Here is a 24,975-nt window from a genome sequence, read left to right on the forward strand (position 1 = left end):
TGCTTTGGATCAATAAATAGAAACATGCCTCTAATAGGTATAATATATTACTTACATACTTCATTATTGTCTTGGAGTTTTTCTTCTTCACACAATAAAATAGAATGTTACCTATGACAACGTTAGTTATCACTTATCATTAACTAAACAGCCGACTCTACTATCAGAGAAATTAGTTCATAGGCAGATAGGAAATTATGTACTTAGACAAAACCAGGCCCCAGTCGGCAGATCACGACCTATCGTAGGTACCTACTACCTATAACCTATTGACTAGGCACCCGCCTTAATAACGTCCTCACTCATGGGCGTACCCAGGTAGGGGCAGGAGGGGGAGAGGGGGGGGGGGGTGGGGGCAGCCGCCAGGTATAACATTTTTATCATGGTGAAGTACACGAACGAACAACGTCTGCAAATCTTAAAAATTTAAGTACTACAGAAATTCGGAGTCGGTGGCCGCTTCTTTAAGAGCGTTAACTCCGATTTTCAATCGTAATTCTCGCCCTAGCAGACAGACGGATCGGCCATAATTATGGATTATTTTGGCCCGATTTAGAAGATATGGACTTGGACAGCATGAGGTTTCAATAGGACGGCACTGAAGAGCAAGTTTGATGAGCGTGTCAAATATGGACCAGTCGATTAACCGCCTCTTTCAGGCGATTTAACGCCTCTAGATTTTTTTCTTAGGGGCTGCGTCAAGTCGTTGGATAAGCCGCCGCCGTTGAATGAGCGCAGAGCCAAAATTAAACGCGAAATAGTCGAAATGTGTGGCAAAGTCATAGAAAATTGGGTTCAAGGAATCATCGATGCAAACGGGCCTGCGGTGACCAGAATATGAGCGAAGAGTTTCATTAAAAAATGTTAAATTACTTTTGTACCATAATACGATAATAAAATTTTTGAAATATTATCTCAAATGGATTTAATTTTATTTTGAAAAAAAGTTGTCAAGTCCATATTGGAAAACCCCTTACTATTTATTAAAGTATAAGTAGTACTTATTGCTTTAAGCATGATTAAATTTAAATAATTGTAAATAAGGTGTCTTCATAGATATATATTCACTATTAAAATATATTCATTACAGTACTAATCTCGTAATAATCCATCTATTTATTTTTTTAGATTATTGTCAAATATGCTATTATAATAGAACTAAATTTCAGCTTAGTATGTAGGTAAGGATTTGAAGTTATACCTTTACGAAATTGTTGAATGTTATAATTATAATATTATGTGTAAATATAACTAAACTAAAACTAATTATAAGTTTAATTTCTCCTACAAAATGTTAAAGTGTACCACCTATCGTTCTTCTTGTAAATTATAATGTTTTAAAATAAAATATTTTGTTTGTTTATTACTATATCTACTCCTATTAATATTATCTAGGTAGATAATCTATTTGTTTTAGTTAGTAAAATTATGTTTATTTATGACTCTTTGTGAATAATAAAAGTAACAATTTATTTTGCCTCTTAATTGAATATTTCTCCTTTCGATTGCCTTGGCCTATTTAGGTATACCTAATAACTACTATAATATTGATTGTCCCTCCCGTCCTTAGATACGTACGTCCTAGGTAAATGGTATAAAAAGTAGGTTTTAGTTTTCGCTTAAAGCTGCATTATGGTTTAAAGTTTTTCACATCAGGCGCTACCGGTGTCTGGTCAAAGCGGACCCTGCGTACCCCCCCCATCTAGTATATCTAACACCTCACTCCACCTCGCCTAACTTCGCAATAGATAGTGGCAGTAGACCGTACGCCGTACGGTACCTAACTATTCTAGTGGCAACATTTTTCATGAAGTGGTAAAGAAATTAAATATGGAAAATGCATAAGTAGATGCACTCCTTCCATTTAAACTAAGTGTCTAAACACACTAGGCCGAAGTTACGCGGCGTAAATTCCGCATGATTACGTCCGCAATGGCAAACGCATACAAAATACGGAGGGAACGCGACGGAATCATGGAATTAATATTATAATATTATACTACGTTGTATATAATAATTCCATGGACGGAATAGTGTGTCATTGGTAATTTAAAATACTTACATTGCGGGCGTGAATCGTAATCATGCGGAATTTACGCCGCGTAACTTTGGCCGAGTGTGTTTAGACACTAATGTTACGAAAAAATTATGATATTTGAAGCCCTGATTGGCAATGAAACGGGTCTAGCACTCTAGCCCCCTTCGCCTCTGTGTGGTGCCAGGCACTTTATTATTGACTCTACCCGGTTAGAAAAAAACATTATTTCTTTGCGAGGTCTCGTCCTATTGTCATGAAAATAGCCTTAAATGAAAGGTACCTAACTAAATAGCCTACCATAAAAAACAAAAAAGGGTTTTCTTTATGCAAACAATTTAAATAAGTCATAAAGTTTCTGAAAAACTAGAGAAAACACGTGAAAATTTTACAGTTATTGTATTTTTTTTTACAGAAACAGCCAATTTTATTATTTTTATTAACCCATTTTTATTATTTACTGTAAGTATCCAAAGAATTTGAGTTAAGCTGTAATACAACGTTTAATTTATGTCTGTATGTCAAATACCTCTAAAGTTATTATTCGTTGAACATACCCTATGCGTAAGCAGTAAAACCGATTGTGCGCAACTATACAAGAAAATCATGAAAATAAAACATTGCAAAGAACAATAGCTCTTAAAGTATTTAACATACGGACGTAATTATTATGTTGTATTGACTCAAAGTCTTTGAATATAATCTATACGCCCCAATTTCACCAACGACTGTTAAAGGTAACGCTCGAATTAGTATCACGTTACCTCTTTCGTTTTTCTTATGAATGAAGGAGATGAAATGACATTTTAACAAGCTGTTAACACTAACAGACGTTGGTGAAATTGGGGCAATATTATATTATAACTAGCTGTTGCCCGCGACTTCGTCCGCGTTAGCATAGTAGATCACATGACACATCCCAAGTATTATTTATTGTACAAAAATATTCAATGTACAGAATTGAATTTCCTACGACTTTATTACATAAAGATGTTGCGCGCGGCTTCGTTTGCGTAATTTAGGAATTTCACGCAACCGTACATTGTTCCGCAAAAAATAGCCTATGTCCCTTCACGTGGTCTATTCTTCATGTTTGCCAAATAACATAAAAATTGCTCCAGTAGTTCTTAAGATTTCATATAATTCATCAAATTTCATATAATTTCCCCCGTTTTTCCCACATTTTCCTGTATTTCTTCGCTCCTTTTACTACTGGTCTGATTTGAAAAATTCTTTCAGTGTTAGATAGCCTATTTATCGAGGGAGGCTATAGGCTATATTATATTGCGCTAATACTAATAAGAGCGAAGAAATAGAGGAAAATGTGGAAAAAACGGGAGAAATTATTTGAAATGGCTTATTTGAACCCGCTAATCTCAGGAACTACTGGTCTGATTTGAAAAATTCTTTGAGTGTTAGATAGTCCCTTTATCGGGAAGGTTATAAGGCTATATTTTATTATGCTAAGACTAATGGGAGCGAAGAAATAGATGGAAAATGTGAAAAAAATGGGGGGATTTATTTGAAAGGCCTTATTTGAACGCGCTAATCTCAGGAACTACTGGTCTGATTTGAAAAATTCTTTCAGTGTTAGATAGCCCATTGATCGAGGAAGGCTATAAGCAATATTTCATCACGCTAAAACTAATAGGAGCGAAGAAGTAGAGGAAAATGTGAAAAAAACGGGGGAAATTATTTGAAAGGGCTCAACGAACTGTAGGAGCTATTTTTCTGTTATTTGGCACAGATAAGAAGTAGACCACGTGAAGGATCATAGGTTATTTTTATTTCGCGTGGTCACGACATCACACGTAAACGTCTGGGGCCATTTTGCTGAAATTTGGTATAAGTACTTACTTAAAGATACTTTGAGTAACGAAAAAGAACTTAAGATACATTGTGTCCCGGAAAAATGTACGGTTACTGCACAATATACTTTTATGATTCAAACTATTCAATCTATTTTGATGGAATTTGGTATGGAGATGCTTTGAGTCTCGGGAAAGGACAAGGAATACCTACTAATTTTGTCCCGAAAAATGTACGGTTCTCGCACAATAAACTCTTATGATTAGGTATCGCCTAAAATATTCAATATATTTTGATAAAATTTTCTATGGCAATACTTTCAGTCTCGGGAAAGGACAAGGGATACTTTTTATCCCGGAAAATGTACGGTTCCCGCACAATACTTTTATGATTCTCGCCTAAACTATTTAATCTATTTTGATGAAATTTGGCATGGAGATTGCAGATACTAATTTGAATCTGGGACAAGGAATGTTTTTATTTGCGCGACAAACGACTCAATCGGGAACCAGGCGCGGTCGCAGCCTGAAATTTTGGGGGGGTGTCACTCAGTAGTCACTACACTATTTTTTTTATCTGCGCCCTCGGACGGTTCTGGGTTTTATTTTATTTTCAATTTTACCTTACATTTTAGGGGGGGTCATGTCCCCTTCGGACCGCGCTTGACGGGAACAACTATAAACTAAAGTCCACGCGGACGAAGTCGCGGGCAACAGCTAGTAAACAATATAGATGGGTTAATGGGGATGTTCCTGTAAAAAAAAAAAAAAAATAATTGTGTCTAATAATAGAGCGTCCGTGGCCTAGTGGGTAGACCTTCGGTTCGCACTCCTAGAGGGTGCAGGTTCGAACCTATGAGACATTTTCTGATCTCACTTCTCAAGTACATAATACGGACGCTCGTACGGTGAAGGAAAACATAGTGAGGAAACCCGCACATAGTTGGTCCCAGCCGTATTGACTAGTTCTTTCATCTGGACTAAGCCGACTATGATGCGAGAATGACGGATGCGCCCAAGCAACATTTAAAAAATCTTGTCCCAGGCACTACAGTATTTGAGGAGTGGTTTCCGAAACCATAAGGGTTCCTTGTTGACTACGGAACTCGCGAAAAAACTCTGGTGCTCGGAAGTCCCAGTCGCAGTTGGGCAGCGAGTGAGATTTCGTGCGTCTACGAACATGAACGGAAGGTGTCGCGTTGAACTGGCAACGTCGCATACAAAAAAATAATGATGAAATTATCATTCTTAAAATAACGTTATTTTTATACCTATGTATATTTGAATGTTACCTACAGACTTGTATGAACCTTATTAAAATGTGTCGCGTTGAACTGGCAATGTCGCATACCAGAAAAATTAAAAAACCGGCCAAGTGCGAGTTGGATTCGCCCATGAAGGGTTCCGCAGCAGCAGTAAGGTTTATATTGTTATGAAATTAAAAAGATTTTTTAAATTTATTTGAATATTTCAGTTGATTTAATGAAAGTTAATTTAAGGTTTACCATTTATGACGTCTAAAAAAACGACTTACTAAATCTCGTTCAAATCAATTTTCGTTGGTAGTTTTTATAGTAATGTACATCATATAATTTTTTAGACTTCATACCCCTACTTTAGAAGTTAGAGGGGGGAGGGGGGGGGGGGACACACATTTTACCATTTTGGAAGAGTCTCTCTCGCAAACTATTCAGGTTAGAAAAAAATTATAATGGAAACTTCAATACGATTTTCGGTATCTATAGATAGGTCATCCATAGATACCACACACGCATAGGTTAGATGAAAAAAAAAATTTTTTTGTTCGTTATTGAAATTGAATCGAATTGACCTCCAATAAATATTACAACATTTAACCCATTTCAAACTCCATTATTAAATACAATTATTTTAATTTCATCAGGATTAACTGTAACTTGAGCTTATCATTCTTTAATAGAAAATAATTATTCTCAAACTACTCAAAGATTATTAATCACTTTAAGGTTTACCATTTATGACTTATAAAAAAACTGCTTGCTAGATCTCGTTCAAACTAATTTTAGTTGATAGTTTTTATAGTAACGTAATATAGTCTGTCAAAAAAGTGAAAAAATTAAAAAGTGGCAACATCGTAGTGTCATCCCTTTCAAATCAATCTAAGAAAAAAGGGATGACACTACGATGTTGCCACTTTTTAATTTCTTTTTCCAAACCAATTTCTATTTAGCACTATGCAATTTTTGGCTGAAGTGCAGTATGGCGCTGGACGCCAACCTTTAAATTAAATTAAAACCAAAATTTAAATTAAATTCAAAGGGAGCACCCATGCAAATATTATTATACAATTTTTGGCCTATTTTTGCACTTTAATGGTACGGAACTCTTCATGCGCGAGTCCGACTCGCACTTGGCCGATTTTTATTTGCTTTATTTCACTTATCTACCATAAAAAAAGATTCAAAATGCCTTAAGGCAAGAGGCCAAAATCCTTTTTTGCACAAAGGCGCCATTAGCCCTTCTTCCCTTAGGGGGGGGCTGCTTCTGACCGTATCCAAAACTTCAAAAATGACAATATTGGCGTTGCGTTCCTTGACGCATTCAATTAATGAATGCGCCAATATGAAAGTTGATGACGAAAATTGAAGATGAAAGTGCACAGTGTGGACATAGCTATTATCATTATGAAAATATGTAGCTTACGTAACGTTATTTTTTCTGGTAATCGGTAACGTTATGAAGCCCTGCTGGCAACTTCAAACGCTAGTTAATACGTCAAAAGAAGGAGTAGGGAGTTTTGCTGGGTATACGAAAGAGCGACGTTGTGTTTTTATATTATTTTCCAAAAATTGTGTTTTTTCGGTTTTTAATGTGTAATGTTGGTAGAATATTAATTATTTACCATTAAATATTCGATGTCGTGGCACGTTTCTTGAAGTTGTATCACTTGCCCACACTTGCCCACAACTTCAAGAAACGTGGCATTTTGTGTTCCCTCCAAAACTCCATCAAAAGTTTTAGTAAAGGGTCTACCACTTTACAGTCTGTCAAAAAAGTCATGAAATTAAAAAGTGGCAACATCGTAGTGGCATCCCTTTTTTCTTAGATTGATTTGAAAGGGATGACACTACGATGTTGCCACTTTTTAATTTCATGACTTTTTTGACAGACAGTACTAAAACAACTGATTTGACTCGTTGACTTTACTGACTACTTTTTTAGACTTTTACTAGACTTTCGACTTTACGATCATCTGGAAAAACAACTCTAGATTTTGTAAACTTTTCTTCTTCTTCTTCTTTTGGCGTAAGCCTCCCCATTTAATGAAAAAAAAAATTCCCGCCATATTTTACGACAGTAACTTGACACTGGCCATGGTTAAAAAGCGCCTTAAAAAAATGAAATAAAAAGGAGTAGAAGAAAAAAAAGGTAAAATATAGATTTTCATCATGTCATATTATGTCATCAGTGTTGTAAAAGTTACCGATTTATCGGTAGATCTGCCGCTTTTGGCAAACAGATACCGATAAAACGATTTTAGGGTATAATCTCCCGATTTACTCAATCTTAGAACATTAAACTTAATTTATATTCATTTTGTAGTTTGTAACACCAAATTTAACATTTTTATTATTATTATTTTATTCCCCAAGTTAGGGTTATTCCCCAAGGGGCAAGGCATTAGATTGGCATTTCAATAAACAAGCAAATTTAGGCTGTAATTCATACTCACTAAAGTTGAATATTATTGTAGGGGAATATATATTTTTAAATACGTCGATATGAATGCGACAGGTTTCAAATTTTCAATTTTCATTTTTCAATTTTTTTATTTTCTAATCATTCGTCCGATACGCAACTTCCCATATTGTATTAACGGAAATCAAAGGTCTAGTTCAGACCCAGACAGTGATTTTCCAACCACTAGTAGTGGTACGTTCGAAACAAAAAAAAAGATATACTTACTACAAAAATAAAAAAAGAGTGGGAAACACGCCCGGAGTTTGCTGGGTGGTTACAGGCAAGCAGTAATATTAAAGATGCAAACTACGCCTATTGTCTAAGCTGCAAGGAGGCTAATGATTAATAACTTTAACACGTGTTTTAATTTGATTTATTTAGGCAGCAATCTCCCTATTTCTCCCGATTTTTAGTTCGTAGCAATCTCCCTATTTCTCACGATTTTTAGTTGGCAGCAACACCGATTTCATAAATGTCATTTCTGCAACACTGTATGTCATCCATGATTCATGAATCGTGTCCGTGAACAAAGGCAAGCCAATGGCAATTTGTATTCTGTGAAATAAGCGGATAAAACTTATATTTACTGTTGTTTTACGAAATAAAAGTAATGTGTAAATTTTCTTAGTTCATCAAGTAATAAGGTATGCTTGTTGTTTTTTATACACTTCTTAGTTTCATTAGTACGTTTATTTACCGGCAGCTTTGTTTTATACAAACCGATTTTATTTTTTATTATAAATAAGTATTGTATAATATTGTATTTTACAAATAAAACAAAACCTTAACGATAATAAACATTTTTCATGTGTGTTTTTTGACATGATACTAATGTGCAGTTTAAAGTTTGTATAACCAAATTTTTAGGCTTCCGTACCTACCCAAAGAGTAAAAACGGGACCCTATTACTAAGACTTCGATGTCTGTCTGTCCGTCTGTCTGTCCATCTGTCTGTCTGTCTCCAGGCTGTATCTCAAGAACCGCTATAGCTAGATTCCTGAAATTTTCGCAGATTGTGTATATCTGTTGCGGCTATAACAGCAAATACTAAGAATAATAAAGGGGCTTCCATAGGTACAACAAACGTAATTTTTTTGCTATTTTCTGATAGATATCAAATCAATAATGGAAATAGGTGGGCACTTGAAATGTTCATAAAATACTCAGTTGTATTTATACTTTAATAATTAATAGTAAAATGTAAATAAAATAAATAATTAAAGGGAGCTCCCATACAAAAAACCACATTTTTTACCTATTTTTGCTCTATAATGCTATGTAACCCTTCGTGCGCGAGTCCAACTCGCACTTGTTGTAGTTATTCTTGCTAAAATAATTAGCCCTCTATTCAATTACAAAATAATAATATTATATGAAACATACCTACTTATAATTGAGCTCATTAAACATAGGAACTACTGGGACCTCCATACATTCTCTTCACCATTCTGATTTAATTCATCAAGCAGCATGCGGTCACCGGTGATTGAGACACAGTAGAAATTCTATTGTCTTGTTTTTCCACAAGAGAAGGGTAATGTTAAACAAATATTTAAAAAAAGTCAAACAACATGACCCTAAACTCAGCGGACAGCAGACAAAATAAAATTTCAGATAAGGATATGTACAAGCTAAATTATTTTCTTCAAATTTAACAAAATGGCAATTGTTTGCCGCTGAATTGCCTACAAGTGATAATAAACAAAAATTTTTTCAAGTTCTAATATTTTTTTAATTTTGCGAAACTTTCAAGCAATTTTTATTGTTTAAATTTTACAAAAATGTAAACGCTCAATTTTTGGTTGTCTAAAGAATATGATATCGATTACTTTTTTGATTTTTATTTTGATCATTCTGAGGCTCATAACTTCATATAAGTATATAATAATTAATAAAAACAATCTAGATTAAAAAAATATTATATGTCATGTCCACAGACAAAAAAAAATACTCGGGTTGTAGTACCTAGTTGAGTGTGTCAGTGTTGGTCACGTGTACAATAAACGAAATTGGTGTACCTTGCATGATTCACCTCTTTATAATGTGTCCGTGGTCATGTCTTTATTGTTGAAAGATCTAAACATTTTTCTGTTTTCCTATTTCATAACATTTTTGTGTTTAATCAAGACACCCTAAGAAACTGCAAAAAAACACAGAAAAACAAAATACTGAATTTAATTATAAAGTTTGAACATGAAAGCGATAATATTTGCACATCTAATATAATATCTTAAAAAAAATTATGCTACAAGTAAACAGTTCACATCATGTACTACAAGAATAAGTCATAGAAAATATAACTTACAATGGATACTTTATTTGTAGTCATTTACCATGGAATCAGCGGGCGACTGGTGTTTGATTGAAAGTGATCCAGGCGTGTTTACACAGTTAATTAAAAAGTTTGGTATGTAGATCCTAATGTTGAGAATTTTCTTATTAATAATTTTTTCATGTTAATTTTACAATTAAAATAAATACTTAATAATGTTAGAGAGGAGATTATGTCCAGTATTGTGTATACTTTGCCTGTCTATTTATTGCCTGTGTTTGTGTAAAAAATTAATTATTTTGTTTCCACTAGGTGTAAAAGGGGTACAGGTTGAGGAAATATGGAAAATCGATGATGAAATATTTGACAACTTAAGGTGAGTTTCTGTTCCTTATCATGCCATTTGATAAATTGTATTCTTTTTACCAAATGTGTGCAATATATAAAATTCTTTGAATTGTTAAGAAATTTTTAAGAAAGCTGAATTTTTAAGAAATCAATTCCAAGTCCTCCATTCCACTCCATTTTTTAAAGCTGCATATCCATTAGAGCAACCTCGACTTGAAGCAAACCAATGCTGCTCACTTCGAGGCATAGGCTTGAGGCATGTTATGAATTAAGGTGAGGCATGTTAGCTCGGAGCTGCTGCTTTAATAGTCATTAACATTATATAAAAAGAGAATACATAGCATAGCATTTTTGTTGTAATAAGTACATCTTGTTCAACGGACCCCAAAGAACATAATGACACTGGTACAATTTTATTAATTTAACTGCAGTTTCGTTGTCCATTGCGACCTGAGGCGACAAGCCCGTCTCCACCATGTGCACGGCTCGGAGTGAGGCTTCTTTGAGCGCGCAAAAAAAAACCAACAGAATATTGCTCGGCCCGCATTATTATTTAAATCGCAATTTACAGAATAATAAGTATTTTTGTGATAATTTTATTACAAATATCTAATAGGAAAATTTTGTAAATAAAATCCTTCTCCTGTAAAACAAGTACCTAAAGTTGGGAGGCACTCAACGACGATATTATATTATGTATAATTTGAAATTATAAATTGTTAACAGGCCTGTGCATGGGTTAATATTCCTGTTCAAATACTTGCAACAGGATGAGCCACCACTACCAGTGGTGAAAGATAAACTCTTGGAAAAGATTTATTTTGCCAAACAGGTAATTTAATTTGCATTCAAAGTTTTACATTTTACTAACAACTCTCTTCTTGTTACCTTCTTGCACCTTTGTTGTCATAAGACATCCAAAGACAAGTATTTTTATAAATCATGTTTTTTTCTTAACCCTAAAAAGTTCCACACAATAATTATTAACCTTATCACTAAAACTTCACTGTCTGTCTGTCCCTAAAACCGTTCATGTATTTGCCACCAGACTCTATAATATATTTATCCTCAACAGCTACATTAAATATAATGGGTATGTCACCTTTATAACTAGAAGTACTTAAATTAAATAAAAATCCTGTAGGGCTGCTACACATTTATTGTTGTGAGTTTCATTTCCCATATCACTTCAGTTTTCGTTGTATGGGCTTTTAAATAGACTGAATTGTATCTTTCAGGTTATCAACAATGCCTGTGCCACTCAGGCAGTTATAAGCCTGCTGTTGAACTGCAATCATCCGGACATCGATTTAGGTCCGGAGCTCACTAAGCTCAAAGAGTTCAGCATGTCGTTTGACCCTAAGATGCGAGGGTTGACACTGAGCAACTCACAAACCATCCGCAGCGCTCACAACTCCATGTCGCAGCAGACTATTTTCGAGTTTGACCCTAAAGTAGCTTCTAAAGTAAGTAATTTTATCCTATTTCCTACATCCTACTATATAATAATATAAAGGCGAAAGTTTGTTTGGATGTATAGATGTGTGGATGTGTGGAAGTGTGGATGTATGGATGTTTGTTACTCTTTCACGCAAAAACTACTGAACGGATTTAAATGAAACTTTACAATATCATAGCTTATACATCAGAATAACACATAGGCTACAATTTTAACCAACTTTCAAAATGGGTGAGGTGTTATGTTCGTTCGTTCGTTCAACGATTACTCCGCGGTCCGCCGTTTGTTAACCGATTTTCAAAAATTTTCTTTTGGTAGGTATATAGGGTAATATCCCAATTTGGTATTATATTCACAAAAGTGGTGATCTGATGAATCGAGATCCATAAGTAATCGAGGAAACTCCTCAATATTTATAGGGAAACATGTGGTGACTTCGGTTTCGTGAGAAGTATTCTAAGCATATGCTACCAACAAGTAAGATTTTGCACCGAGGTATACCTGGTATACCGTGGTTTGGAAGGCGCTGAAAGAACTCCTGATTCTTTATAGATACAAGTTTGGGAGTTGTTTTAAGAACGGAAAGCATATGCTACCATACAAATTACATTCATCATCATCATCACTACCATATTATACCATGCATCGTCCCATGGTTATGAACTTATGACTTATGAGCCTATAAGGACCCTGTTATTGTTACTTTTCATAGTCTTTAAGATTGAGGCTCGAGTAATTTGTCAAGCGATAATAAAAAAAAATCTACCTACCTAATATGTACTATTATCTATTCTGTGCTAATATTATAAACCTGAAGAGTAAGTATGTTTGCTTGAACGCGTTAATCTCAGGAACTACAGGTCCGATTTAAAAACTTATTTCAGTGTTAGATAGCTCATTTATTGAGTAAGGCTATATAAATTATAATATTATCACGCTTAATAATTATCTGTCGAAGCTGAAAACATGAATCATAATACAAACTTTTATTTACATGGTTTGGTTTGATAATTTTGATATAAGTTAGTATATTTGCAATGTCAAGGAAAATCCGAGGGCTGAATTTTTGACAAAGTAAAAATAAATAATTATTCATAACTATGAAAATAATTAATAATAAGGACGTAGCGGAAACATGGCGGAAAGACTCAAAAGTCAAAACAGATTCTTTTATTGATATTGGATATTGTCTTTGAAAGTTGTTGTTTTGACTATTATAACGGCCTGTTATATATTTAACGGACCTCCCCAGCAGGAATTAAAATTTAACACCGTGTTAGGCGATTTGACATGACATTAGCCTATGGTGGAACGCTCGATAGCTCTAACAGGCCGTTATCGGATTTAACAAGCCATTATTTATTTAACATTGCTTGATGAAACTGGGTCTTAGACTAATACGACCGAAGAAACTCAGGAAAATGTGGGAAAATCGGGGAAATATTAGAAATTACGAACTACTGGAGCAATTTTTATGGCAATATTTGGCACAGATATAGACCAAGTGAAGGGAGTAGGGACATAAGCTATTTTTTATGGGAAAATATTGTACGGTTTCCGTAAAATTCCTAATTTACGCGGGCGAAGCCGCGCGGGACATCTAGTCACAATATAAATGTGCTGAGTGTTGTTTAAAATTTAAACTAGAGTAAACAAACTCTTGACTTTGTGTTGTCCCTTCTGACAGTGTCTGCTCAAAACATTGAACCAGTTAAAAATTTGTTGGTCTGTAAATCTGGTCTGATATACTCTTATAATTATTTTTCTATTAGATAATATTTTATTGACGTTTCAGGATGAAGATGCTTATCACTTTGTTGGTTATATACCGATCGATGGTCGTCTGTATGAATTAGATGGTCTGCGGGATGGACCCATTGACCACGGACCCATAGCACCTCAGCAGGATTGGTTAGATGTTGTCAGACCCATCATCATGAAGAGAATCAATGTGTAAGTAGGTTTTTTGTAATAAAATTGTTTTCCCATTATATTAAACTTGTGACCGACCGAACTTTCGGTTTCGGTTTCGGCCAGTTTCGGCCAAAAAATCTAGTTTTGGTCTTAGTTTCGGTGTCGGTCAAAATATAGCCGAAACTTTCGGCCCCGCCGAAACTCATGCGTCGTTCGGTAAACTTTGCAGTTAACTCGCGCTTGCTGGCCAGTGAGGCCCCGACTTAGTTCGGCACCATCTATTTAATCGTGTTTTGAGATTGTTTTTTTTTTTTTTATGAAATAAGAGAGCAAACGAGCAAACGGGTCACCTGATGGAAAGCAACTTCCGTCGCCCATAGACAGTCGCAGCATCAGAAGAGCCGCAAGTGCGTTGCCGGCCTTTTAAGAGGGAATAGGGTAATAGGGGAGGGTAGGGAAGGGAAGGGAATAGTTGAGGGTAGGGAAGGGAATAGGGTAGGGGTTAGGGGATTGGGCCTCCGGTAAACTCACTCACTCGGCGAAACACAGCGCAAGCGCTGTTTCACGCCGGTTTTCTGTGAGAACGTGGTATTTATCCGGTCGAGCCGGCTCATTCGAGCCGAAGCATGGCTCTCCCACGTTTTCCAGATTTGTCCCAAATCAAAAATTAGCACTTCGTTTTATTTTCATTAAATTGTCTAAACTTATTGTTATCGAAATTATATTACTGAATTTTATTTCTACAACAAATGCCGGCTTATTTAATATAGATAACTGTTGGCAAATTACGTGCTATTTTAACCATATTTCCCAAACAAACGATTTAGTAAATGCTCTGATAACTTGATTTTATTGTGTATGAACTTCATTTACTTAAGAATTTTGTTTGACTGTAAGATTATAGGATATATTAGTATATATCTTGCGAGATTTATCAAGTAAATCATCTTGCCTCACACTTTTCCTTTTACCACGCGTTTTATTTAAATATTTAAAATTAACTTTTAACTATGGATACGCAATCTCTTAGAACGTTCCTACCCTGCTAGAATCTTATCTAGCATACTTCCTTGTAAGCTTCACTCTTGCGGCCCTCAGTACATTTTTCAGGTTTAGTGGCGAAACACCTTCTGGAGCAAAATAAATATGACGCCAACTGCAATGTGGTTAGTAATTTTGTTTTGAACTTCGACCGCGGTCGTGTCCATGATTCCCATACAAACGGATTTTATAATCTTCTCTTAATCACGATTAATAAATCTAAGTTTATGTGACGCCACGCGATGATTTTACATAGTTTTATCACTTTGGAGTCTAGTTACATTATTTTATCAACAAAAAAACAAGGAACGATACATAAACTACCCAAACCATAGATGAAGTATTTACTATAGATGTAGTCTTAGCCCGACATTGCGTGGCCATTTTGTACTTATTTTCATACAAGTAGTGTGCGTTTATTTTCTTGAGTATTTCTATTTGTCGATTATTTCGAAGTACATTATGATACAGGAAAGAAGGTCAATTAATTCATGATATCGATTAGGTAACTATAGTTCAAGTGATGAATCATTGAACAACGAACGCGTTTATATGGCGACGTAAATCTCGATTTGTTTCGAATAGATTAAAGGCCGGCAACGCACCTGCAGCTCTTCTGATGTTGCGAGTGTCCATGGGCGACGGTAGTTGCTTACCATCAGGTGACCCGTTTGCTCGTTTGCCCCCTTATTTAATTAAAAAAAAAAACAAAAAAAAACTTTTAATCGCAATTATTGAATCTAAGTTTACGTTACGTCACGCGATGATTTTTATATGTGTTTATCATCTTGGAGCCTTGTCACGTTTTATTTTTTAACAAAATAGCAAGAAACTATATAAGCTAACCAAACGCATCTGTGAAAACTGTCATCTTAACAATTTTTTCGCCTATTTTTTTCGATCTGTAGTTAAAACTCGAAATTTGGGCGTTCAGAAGATAAAAATCGGATTTGCTGTGAATGTGTTTAGTTTATGTTGGTGAAATACAATTAAGTGTTATAAACGTGTTTATACGTTTAAAACTAGTTTAGAAGTGCGCTAAGCGCGTTCAATTTCTTTGGTGAAATCGCACCTACTTGGAATCGTATAAAAAGATGGAATATAGTACCAAAAAGTTTCTAGAGAACATATTCGAGTCTAAGATTAATACTATTTATTTTAAGAAATGTCGCAAAAAGTAAAAAACTCAATGTGGTACTTTTTCTTTAGTTTAATTTATGTTGAAATTCAACAAATTTTTGTAAATAATCGTAATTTTAAATGTTTTACCAAGTTTCGGTTTCGGCCGAAACTGAGAGTAAAGCCGAAAGTTCGGTTTCGGTTTCGGCTGAAAAATCAGTTTCGGTCGGACACTATATTAAACATTATAATACTATAGTTTCTTATTCTACATAATGAATATAATATTCCTGTCAATGTTACAAAATGATTTTATTAATTTTAGGTACACCGAGGGCGAAATTCATTTCAACCTGATGGCGCTCGTGTCAGACAGAAAAATGGTTTACGAACGTCAGATAGCCGACATGTTGAAAGATCCGCAGTCCCTCGGCATGGACGCGACTGAAATCGATTTAGAGGTGAGGAGGCTCCGGTCCCTCATAGAGAACGAGGAGGTAAAAATGCAGAGATACCAGAAGGAGATGGCTCGCAGGCGACATAACTACCTGCCGTTCATCGTGACGCTGCTAAAAATACTGGCAGAAGAGAAGAAGCTGATGCCGCTGTACGAGAAGGCGAAAGAGCGCGCCTCGAAGAAGGGCGCCAAGAGGATGAAAGTATAACACGAAGCCTCGGGCACGCCCGGGGCCCGGCGGCCGCGTCCGCGCCGCATCTCCCAGAGTAGCCCCTCGCGCGTGCTCCCAGACTCCGACATGTACACGCTCGGCGATTTGGACGTCATATTCCGAGACTCGAATGATTTGCTACATCAGACCACCAGCACCAGAGAGACCAGACACGAGAGCCACCGGGAGATCACGCCGGTGGCGGAGTGCAGCGCCCCCCTCCCCCCGGAGCCCGAGCCGATGGACAGCAGCATACTGGACGTGGACGAGACATTCTGTGACGTCATCGACGTCGACGAGTTCGTTATCCGACCGCACGTGCAGAAGGACCGCGACAAGAGCCGCGACAGCGAGTAACGTTCACTGCAGCGCATTCGATACCTCTATAGTCTATACTAGAATACTACAATATTTTAAATGTGTGTTGCTGTGTACTTGCATTGCATTCGCTAATTTCGATAGTGATCGAAGCTAGCGAGTGCATTTTGACTAAGGGTTCTGGGTCCCTAGCCAACTTTATCGCTTCTTTATAGAATCGCCGATCGAAATGTATGGAATTGATACAAGCGTTTAATAATAATATGAAGTCGACATACGACTCAAAATATGTCATGTCAATTTCATAAGGTATATTCAATCGGCAATTCTTCATAGAAGCTATAAAAAAAACGTGTTGGCTATGTACTCTGGTATATTTGTGGACTTGCTGCGTCGCACTGACGTCATCGATGCATATTTTGACCGCAATAATAATATTATATAAACTACAATCTAATTTACAAATAATTATTTACATGCTTGATGAAATAGGTTTTTCAATTTACATAATAGGTTTTTTTACAAGTTTATATTCGCGCAAAAGGTGATCTTCACTATCAAAATCAATTTAGTAAATTATATAAGTACCCATTTTTTGTCTTTGCTATCAAATAAACGAATAGAATTGTATAAGGGATTCAAACGATTATCCCATATTTTGTAACTTTGTACAGCTTTCTAGTATATTACTAAAATTTTGCTCATTACTTAAAACCATAGTACTTATAGTAATATAGTTTATAAGACTTTTAGCCTGTACCAAGATGCTTCATAACTTAAAATCAATTTTATATTAATCATCATCACGTTTTGTCAGTCATTAGGTCCCTTATAGGTCTACCAGAATCTGATGGCACATTTTGATGGAAGATTTTCAGAAAATATTCTTGATCATTGGATAAATTTTTATATTTGCATGTTTAACCTTAAAGTTAATATACCTAGCCGAATAGAGAAACAAAGGCCTGAGCAAGAGAGATGTCACTATCAGTAACACTGTGTGGTAAAAAGAGACGTGTGATACATGACAGCAGCACTCTTTTTGGACGTTTAGTCGCGGCACGTGCCGCACCGCGCACGTTGACAATTTAATCGACCTCTGTGGCTCAGTGGGTGGGCTGTCGATAGCTCAAGCCGGGGGTCGCGGGTTCGAATCCCGCCGACGGAACAAAAAGTTTTCAAAGTTCCTGGGTCATGGATGTGTATTAAATATGTGTATTATATAATAAAAATCTTAATTATATGTATAGTATAAAAGTATTAAATATATCTCCGTTGTCTGGTACCCGTAACACAAGTCCTTCAGGTACTTAGCACGGGGCCAGACTGACGCGGTGTGAAGCGTCCATGGATATTAATCTGATAGAAATCATGTTCAATCATGCTTGTGGTAGTGTACTTACACATATTTTTACACACAGATGAAACCAATTTCGGTTTCGTTTGACAGCTCGAGATTGTTGCTCTATTCCGCTAGATATATTAACTTTATGTGTTTAACACACAGAATAAGCCTCTATAAGGAAAAAAAGGATCAAAATGTTTTATTCCAATTACCCCGGTATTGCTAGAGTCAATTTATTTTCTCACTTTTTGCCATCAGATTGTGGTAGACATATAATTCCACTTATATTGTGTCCTGATCTATATATTTTTATGAGATCTTACACCATTGCATGCAAATATATTTCTTTGATAATTTTTTACTTTGCCGCCAGAATGTAGCATACATTTTTGTTTTTCTTTATAATCTTGAATGTAGATTGGTATATAATAATAATTACATCTACGAATAATAAAAACTACGGAAGAGTAACTGTGTCAAAAAATTTGTCCACGAGTCTACAAAATGTGACCCCAATACATGCATACTTTATGCATGTATTCGGTACACAATTTTGTGTAAATATAGAAGTGACAATTAATGTCAACGGCTTTATTTCGTATACTCATAAAGTTAATATACCTAGCGGAGCGAGCTTCCGCTAGCTATATTAACTTTTTGCGTAAACTTGAGTGTTAGTGTTTCGTTGCTATTGCCATATTTTAGCGTGCGAAAAGGAAGAAAATTCAAAATGGTTGAAGAGTTAGTTTTTATTATTCATAGAATAACACATAGAGATTCATAAAATGTATGTATTCATGCACTTTGATGTAGCAATAAATATTTGATGTCTTACTTTGTTTTTACTAATTAAAGTATATTTTCCCTAGCTAGCAGCTTGCCGATAATGAATTTTATGATAATATATTTTGAATAATATAATCTTGAATGTCGCAAAAATGGATATTTATTAGCCTAGTACCAAGATGTAAAAATCTATGGTTTCCGAAAAGAATAAAGAAAATAATAATTATGACTTTTATATTATACTCTTTGGACTGAAGAGCGTAAATGACGTTTATAAAATTTCTTGATTACACGGATTTTATATTTTATCAAAGAGAATAATAAATAAAGAGAACTACGTGTATTTTATAAACAATGTAACATATTAGGTATTTTACATCGTCAACCTAACTCTCGAGTCTATGTTGTTACTTTATTTCTTCTAGTGGTGACAAGAGAAGAGAAACAATACAAAATGTTTATCTACAAGTTTATGGCTGGTGTGGTCGAGCAACTCAAAGGTATATTTGGAAGTGGAACCAAGTTAAACTCTTGTTTAAAGTTCTTGGGTACTTATTGGGTTACGTACGCAAAGGGTAAAACCACCATATAACTGAGACTTTGCCAATGTACTATCAGAGAAGTTGATTCCTATGCAAATCGGGGACCTAAGTAGTTTGGTTGCGTTACATCAAACCCAGCTGACAGATCACAATTAACATTGAATTGACATATTCGACCAAATAACGTTGGTCTGTCAATTGCATAGGAATCAACTTCCTCGATGGTACATCCATGAGATCCATCTTCATGGGCGTACCCAGGTAGGGGCAGGCGGGGGGGCAGCTGCCCTGGCTTAAACGTTAATTTTCCTGGCAAGTGCGAATTAAAAACGTGTTACCTACTCTGCGCAAAATGAAGTGTTGGAATCTGATACAACAAATTTTGAACCTGCTGCTGGTATTCCTTTAAGTCATTAATTTTCAATAGGTTCTGAGGGGGAAGAGTTTGATCCTCACGAACATCGTAAGGTAGAGAAGCCGACGACGTAAGTCTTAATAAATCCTATAAAATTTATAATAAGTCTATACTCACCCTCTCAACATTCATTAAAATTGTTTGGACTCAAGCAAGCGATGTTTTCTTACAGGCTTACATTATTATCCGACTTCCAAAAAAGCAAAAAAATTTGGATGTTTGGTTATGGATATCTTTCATATATTTTGTTGTCAACAGATACTCACAAACGATGACACACTTGCTCAAAGGTTGTATCGGTGCGGGAGTTTTAGCTATGCCGAATGCCTTTAGCAGAGTTGGTATTATTGGTAGTTTCCTTCTCATGCTACTTATTGGGATTTTCGCTACGTATTGTATTCATGTTTTGGTGAGTGAATCTTACGTTACTAGTAGGGGGAAGGGGGGGGGGAGCTCATACCTGTTTCGAGAAGATGGTCTGGTACATACTGATATTTTTAATTAATTTCCACTTGCCAGCCCCCCCTACGCCTACCTTTTTTTTTGAGGGGAAATGCATTACGCATCTCCCGCCATATATATAACTATAAAGATAAAATATAAAGAAACCAAATATTGGCACTTTAAAGAATATAGGGAAATAAGGTAGGTTCTACCTCGACTCGAGAATACGGCTGAACCGATTTTGCTAATTATAGTCTTGATATAATCGTGGAAGTCCAGGGAACGTTTATAAGTGACACGAAGTTCACCGGGACATCTTGTTTTCAAATAAATGTGCCAATAATATGATACTTACCCAGGGCCGCGCCAACCCCCCACAGAGCCAGTGTGCGAAATCTATGAAGCGCCTCTTTTTCTCGAATCTTAATGTTTCAACTTATTTTTATTTCTTAGTATTTGTTAAACACCGAAATTGGCTAGGCCGCGGCACACTTCGCACATAAGGGCGGCGCGGCCCTGTACTTACCTGCCAAAGATTGAGTAAGTTAGCCCTAAATCTTAGAAGCGATGATTAAATATTTACAGATAGCAGCACAGTACGAGCTATGTAAACGCAAGCGCGTAGGCTACATGACGTTTGCAGAGTCCATGGCTCTGGCTCTTCAAGAAGGACCACTATGCATGCGTTGGGCTTCGAAATTCTCCTATTACTTCGTAGATGCGGTCCTTATATTGTGGCAGTTGGGAATATGCGTTATTTATTGCGTATTTGTCGGAGAGAATATGCATCAGGTAATGTTTGCAGTTTGACTCGTAAGTACTGAGTCAGGGGTGAGATAAAAAATCAATCTTATGCTTACATTTCTGGCGTTTGCAATGTTCTCTCTGGAGTTGCAGGGGTCCATACTAAATCTTAAAAGGTATTCAAAGACCTCCAATAGCTGCTAAGGGAAACTTATGGTGCGGTTGGAGAAAAATTAAATTAAACTCTATCTAACCGCGTCTCTAGTACCTAAACAGTTCGATAGGTAGATAATAAATACACTTCCAGTACCACAGTTTGATACTTTTTTTTTTATGAAAGAAGGGGGCAAACGAGCAAACGGGTCACCTGATGGAAAGCAACTTCCGTCGCCTATGGACACTCGCAGCATCAGAAGAGCTGCAGGTGCGTTTCCAGCCTTTTAAGAGGAAATAGGGTAATAGGGGAGGGTAAGGATGGGAAGGGAAGGGGATAGGGGAGGATAGGGAAGGGAATTGGGCCTCCAGTAAACTCACTCGCTCGGCGAAACACAGCGCAAGCGTTGTTTCACGCCGGTTTTCTGTGAATGCCACTGAAACTTGAATTGGTGATACTTATTTGATAACTAAATTCTAATAAGTTTTTAGGTTTGCGACTTCCATGGGCTGAGACTGGCGTTGCGATGGCACATCGTGTATCTGATTGCTCCACTCATAGTCATCTGTTTGATCAAAGACCTCAGGCTCCTCTCTCCAGTCTCCTCCGTATCAAACGCACTCACTCTCCTAGGATTAATTATCCTGTTTTTCTACCTGATAGAAGACGACGTGGAATTTGACTACCAGAGATTGGAAATGAAAAGCATCCTGGAGATACCAATATTTATTGGCACAGCGCTCTTTGCCTTAGAAGCGGTCGGAGTGGTGAGAAAAATATATTCATAATATTATCCTACTTAAAATTTGTAAATTTGTTTGCCTACGACGGACGGAATCGTTGCATTTCATGTATCGTGTGTACCACGTGTGTACCGAGTAGGTAAGCACATCTTGGCATTGGTATCTCGCACTGAAAGACGGACATGGACTACAATGACCAGGCTATTGGAGCCACGCTTTCCCCATTCAGCTCACAGTAATTTCACGAGTATGTAGTTAAGTAAAACAATATTATTCTTTTTATTCAGTAAATTTAAAAACAGATATTAGCTCTGGAGTACAATATGGAAAACCCCAAGAGATTTGTCACGTTCTTCGGGCTGTTCAACATTGGCATGACGATAATAGTGGCGGTATACATTATGGTCGGCGTCTTCGGGTTTTTGAAGTATGGCGACGATATCAAAGCATCCATCACTCTGAACCTACCACAGGAAGAGAAGTAGATAACTTTTTATTTAATATTCTCATTGCGCTCTTAGAATAAGAAAATAATAAGAAACGTTTATTTTCCACACACAATATTGATAAACAGACGAAATAACATAGAGACAATACAATAATTAGTTTAACATTAGGTATATTGTGTGATGCCAAATGCCAAAAGCGTAGATATATTTTAAGGACGCTATCACAAAAATTATTACAAAAATTGGCAGGTCAGTACGAATATCGACGTACTTACATTAAAATAACATTCAATATCAGCGCGCCTTGTACAGTGGCGGTTACGACGCTCGCCGTGTTCTTGATAGGGCGAAAATGTATGAGGCTGGTTTTATAGTTATGCGTTTCGCAGCGCCGTTGGAGCGCGCGCGTTCAAAGCTGTAACAAACGTATGGACGGACGGTGCTGCTCAAGCGCGCGACTTAGAAACGCAACTACTACCCCCATACATCTTCGAACGCGCGGCGCTCCAACGGCGCTGCCGAAACGCTTAACTATAAAACCAGCCTGAAGAAATTTGAGAGCGTTTCTTATTTTTCTTATAAATGGAAATGTTATTTATTTTTATATAAAATATTTACCTATTCGTATAGGGGAGTAATTAAGCAACTTTTTTTTTTGTATATTTATTTTCCTTAGTATTTAGCTATAATGGTACCTAATCAAACCCCATTTTTTTAATCTTTTGTGATTATTGTGATGGTTAAAACGTATTTATGTGAAAAATTTGTATGCGGCTATAAAAAATTTATAGTGTAGACGTGGAGATGAATATATTATATTTCATTTGAAACCAAAACATCCTCGCAGTGTGACTCCTAATTCTTTAAAATGGTACCTGAAAATCCCTACCCTGTTTCGATATTTTCTGTAGAATAATATAATTTTTTTTAATGCTATTTCTTTTAATTTGTTTTTAAGGAAAGCGCAAGCCGCCAAAATCCTTTTGGCTGTGGCGATATTTTTGTCATTTCCCCTTCAAAATTTTGTTGCATATTCAATGATATGGCTAAAATTAAAAGAAGGTATTACAAATAAGTCGAAAAAATACCTTGTGGACTACTCGCTACGAATCGTACTTGTTATCATACCATGTACGTAAACTTATATTATTATGATTTAGCTTCAGAATTTTAAGTAATCATTTAAAAGTAATATGAACAAGAGTCGAGGCACAACTTGTAAATGCTTACAAAATATGTGTATAGTACAGTGATGATAAAAAAATACATTTGTTTTTACAAAGGCCGTCAAAAGCTGGCCGCTTTGTACAAAGCTCTGAAAACTGAATGGGGCAATGAGATTATGTATACTGCGCCTGCGCCAAAAATACCTAAAAATTCGAATGCGAATTATCCTTTCATTTTTGCAGAGTCATTTTAAAGATGTACTCCACCTACATCTGGTTTGATGTAAGCGAATGAAATATAATATTACAAGATGACGACGATTTTTCCGGGATGAAAAGTATCATAATATGTCCTTTTCCATGACTCAAGGTATCTTCATACCAAATTTCAACAAAATCGGTTCAGCGGTTTAGCCGTAAAGAGGTAACAGACAGACAGACTGACACACTTTCGCATTCATAATATCAGTGGATGGATTTTTTTTGAATATTTATCTTTTATTTCAGGGGTTCTAGCCGTCGCGGTGCCAACACTGGGTCCGTTTATATCCTTCTTTGGGGCATTTTGTCTGTCATTGCTGGCTATTATATTCCCTGGCCTCATGGATATTTGTATTTGGTACCCTAATAACTACGGAGTGCTGCACTATAGGCTGCTTAGAGATCTATTCATGATAATAATTGGTCTGTCCAGTCTCGTTTCTGGATGCTATACAAGTCTTCTAGAAGTATACGAGTCCATGACGTGAATACTTGGTCTTATTTCTTTTAAGATCTAAATTATCTAAACGTAAAACCTTAGAAACTTAAATTTCCCTTACTTATAGCATTCAGAAGTGTTAAATTGAAATATCGTTAATGTGTGTAAGTGCAGAAATGTTTTGGATTTTCGAAATAAAACGATCGACTTCATAAAATTATACGAGGAATTTTATTTAATAGTTCGTTACATCCGTACTAATACTAGTGGATACTAAATGACACTGGCAGTACGTGTAAGAACAACGAGAAGTTTAGAAATCGATTTTGATTTGTTACGTTTTGTGTAATCCACTAAAATCTCCAAAGGCGGGTAAAATAATTGATTAAAAAATTAAATAATATAAACATAGAATTATGTGAAAGCTTATCAGCTTAAAAACAAGTAAATTTAATGTAACTTGCGAATAAACCCGTCTGCTCGTTGCTCCTACATTAGACGCGGTCTTTATAGTGGTACAACTTAGCAAGTGTTAAAATGTCAGTCTGGCTAATAAAAACGCAAATACTTTTACAGTAAGAGTCTAAACACACTATATGCCGAATTTCCTCGGCGGAAGTTCGGCTTGATTCCGCCAGCAATGTATTTTAAATTACCGATGACACACCATGCCGAAATTCCGTCGCGTTAAATTGTATGCGTTTGATATTGCCGAATTCGGCATAGTGTGTTTAGACACTAAAAGCTTGAATAGACATCGTTAAGCTGTTTACACTCACGCCGCA

At 36.1% G+C, this 24,975-nt stretch overlaps 2 protein-coding genes and 1 long non-coding RNA gene across 3 annotated transcripts; 2 read left to right on the forward strand and 1 right to left on the reverse strand.

Moving 5' to 3' along the window:
- Positions 1–5,692: 5,692 nt before the first annotated feature.
- On the reverse strand, positions 5,693–20,174 carry LOC121738554. Its single transcript, XR_006037303.1, has 3 exons — positions 20,162–20,174; positions 19,714–19,718; positions 5,693–5,821 (listed from the first exon to the last, which is right to left on the reverse strand). It is a non-coding gene; the product is annotated as an uncharacterized LOC121738554 (long non-coding RNA).
- On the forward strand, positions 8,108–16,381 carry LOC121738553 (ubiquitin carboxyl-terminal hydrolase isozyme L5). Its single transcript, XM_042130697.1, has 7 exons — positions 8,108–8,207; positions 9,889–9,970; positions 10,148–10,211; positions 10,910–11,015; positions 11,422–11,649; positions 13,438–13,595; positions 16,042–16,381. The coding sequence occupies exons 2-7, from the start codon at positions 9,898–9,900 to the stop codon at positions 16,379–16,381; spliced, it is 969 nt and encodes a 322-aa protein (XP_041986631.1). The 5' UTR covers positions 8,108–8,207; positions 9,889–9,897.
- Positions 19,122–24,359, forward strand: LOC121738550 (proton-coupled amino acid transporter-like protein CG1139). Its single transcript, XM_042130691.1, has 8 exons — positions 19,122–19,333; positions 19,803–19,860; positions 20,049–20,199; positions 20,820–21,026; positions 21,624–21,899; positions 22,178–22,356; positions 23,283–23,455; positions 23,998–24,359. The coding sequence occupies exons 1-8, from the start codon at positions 19,288–19,290 to the stop codon at positions 24,237–24,239; spliced, it is 1,332 nt and encodes a 443-aa protein (XP_041986625.1). The 5' UTR covers positions 19,122–19,287; the 3' UTR covers positions 24,240–24,359.
- Positions 24,360–24,975: the final 616 nt, after the last annotated feature.

This window comes from Aricia agestis, chromosome Z (assembly GCF_905147365.1).
Source record: "Aricia agestis chromosome Z, ilAriAges1.1, whole genome shotgun sequence".
Lineage (NCBI taxonomy): Eukaryota > Metazoa > Arthropoda > Insecta > Lepidoptera > Lycaenidae > Aricia > Aricia agestis.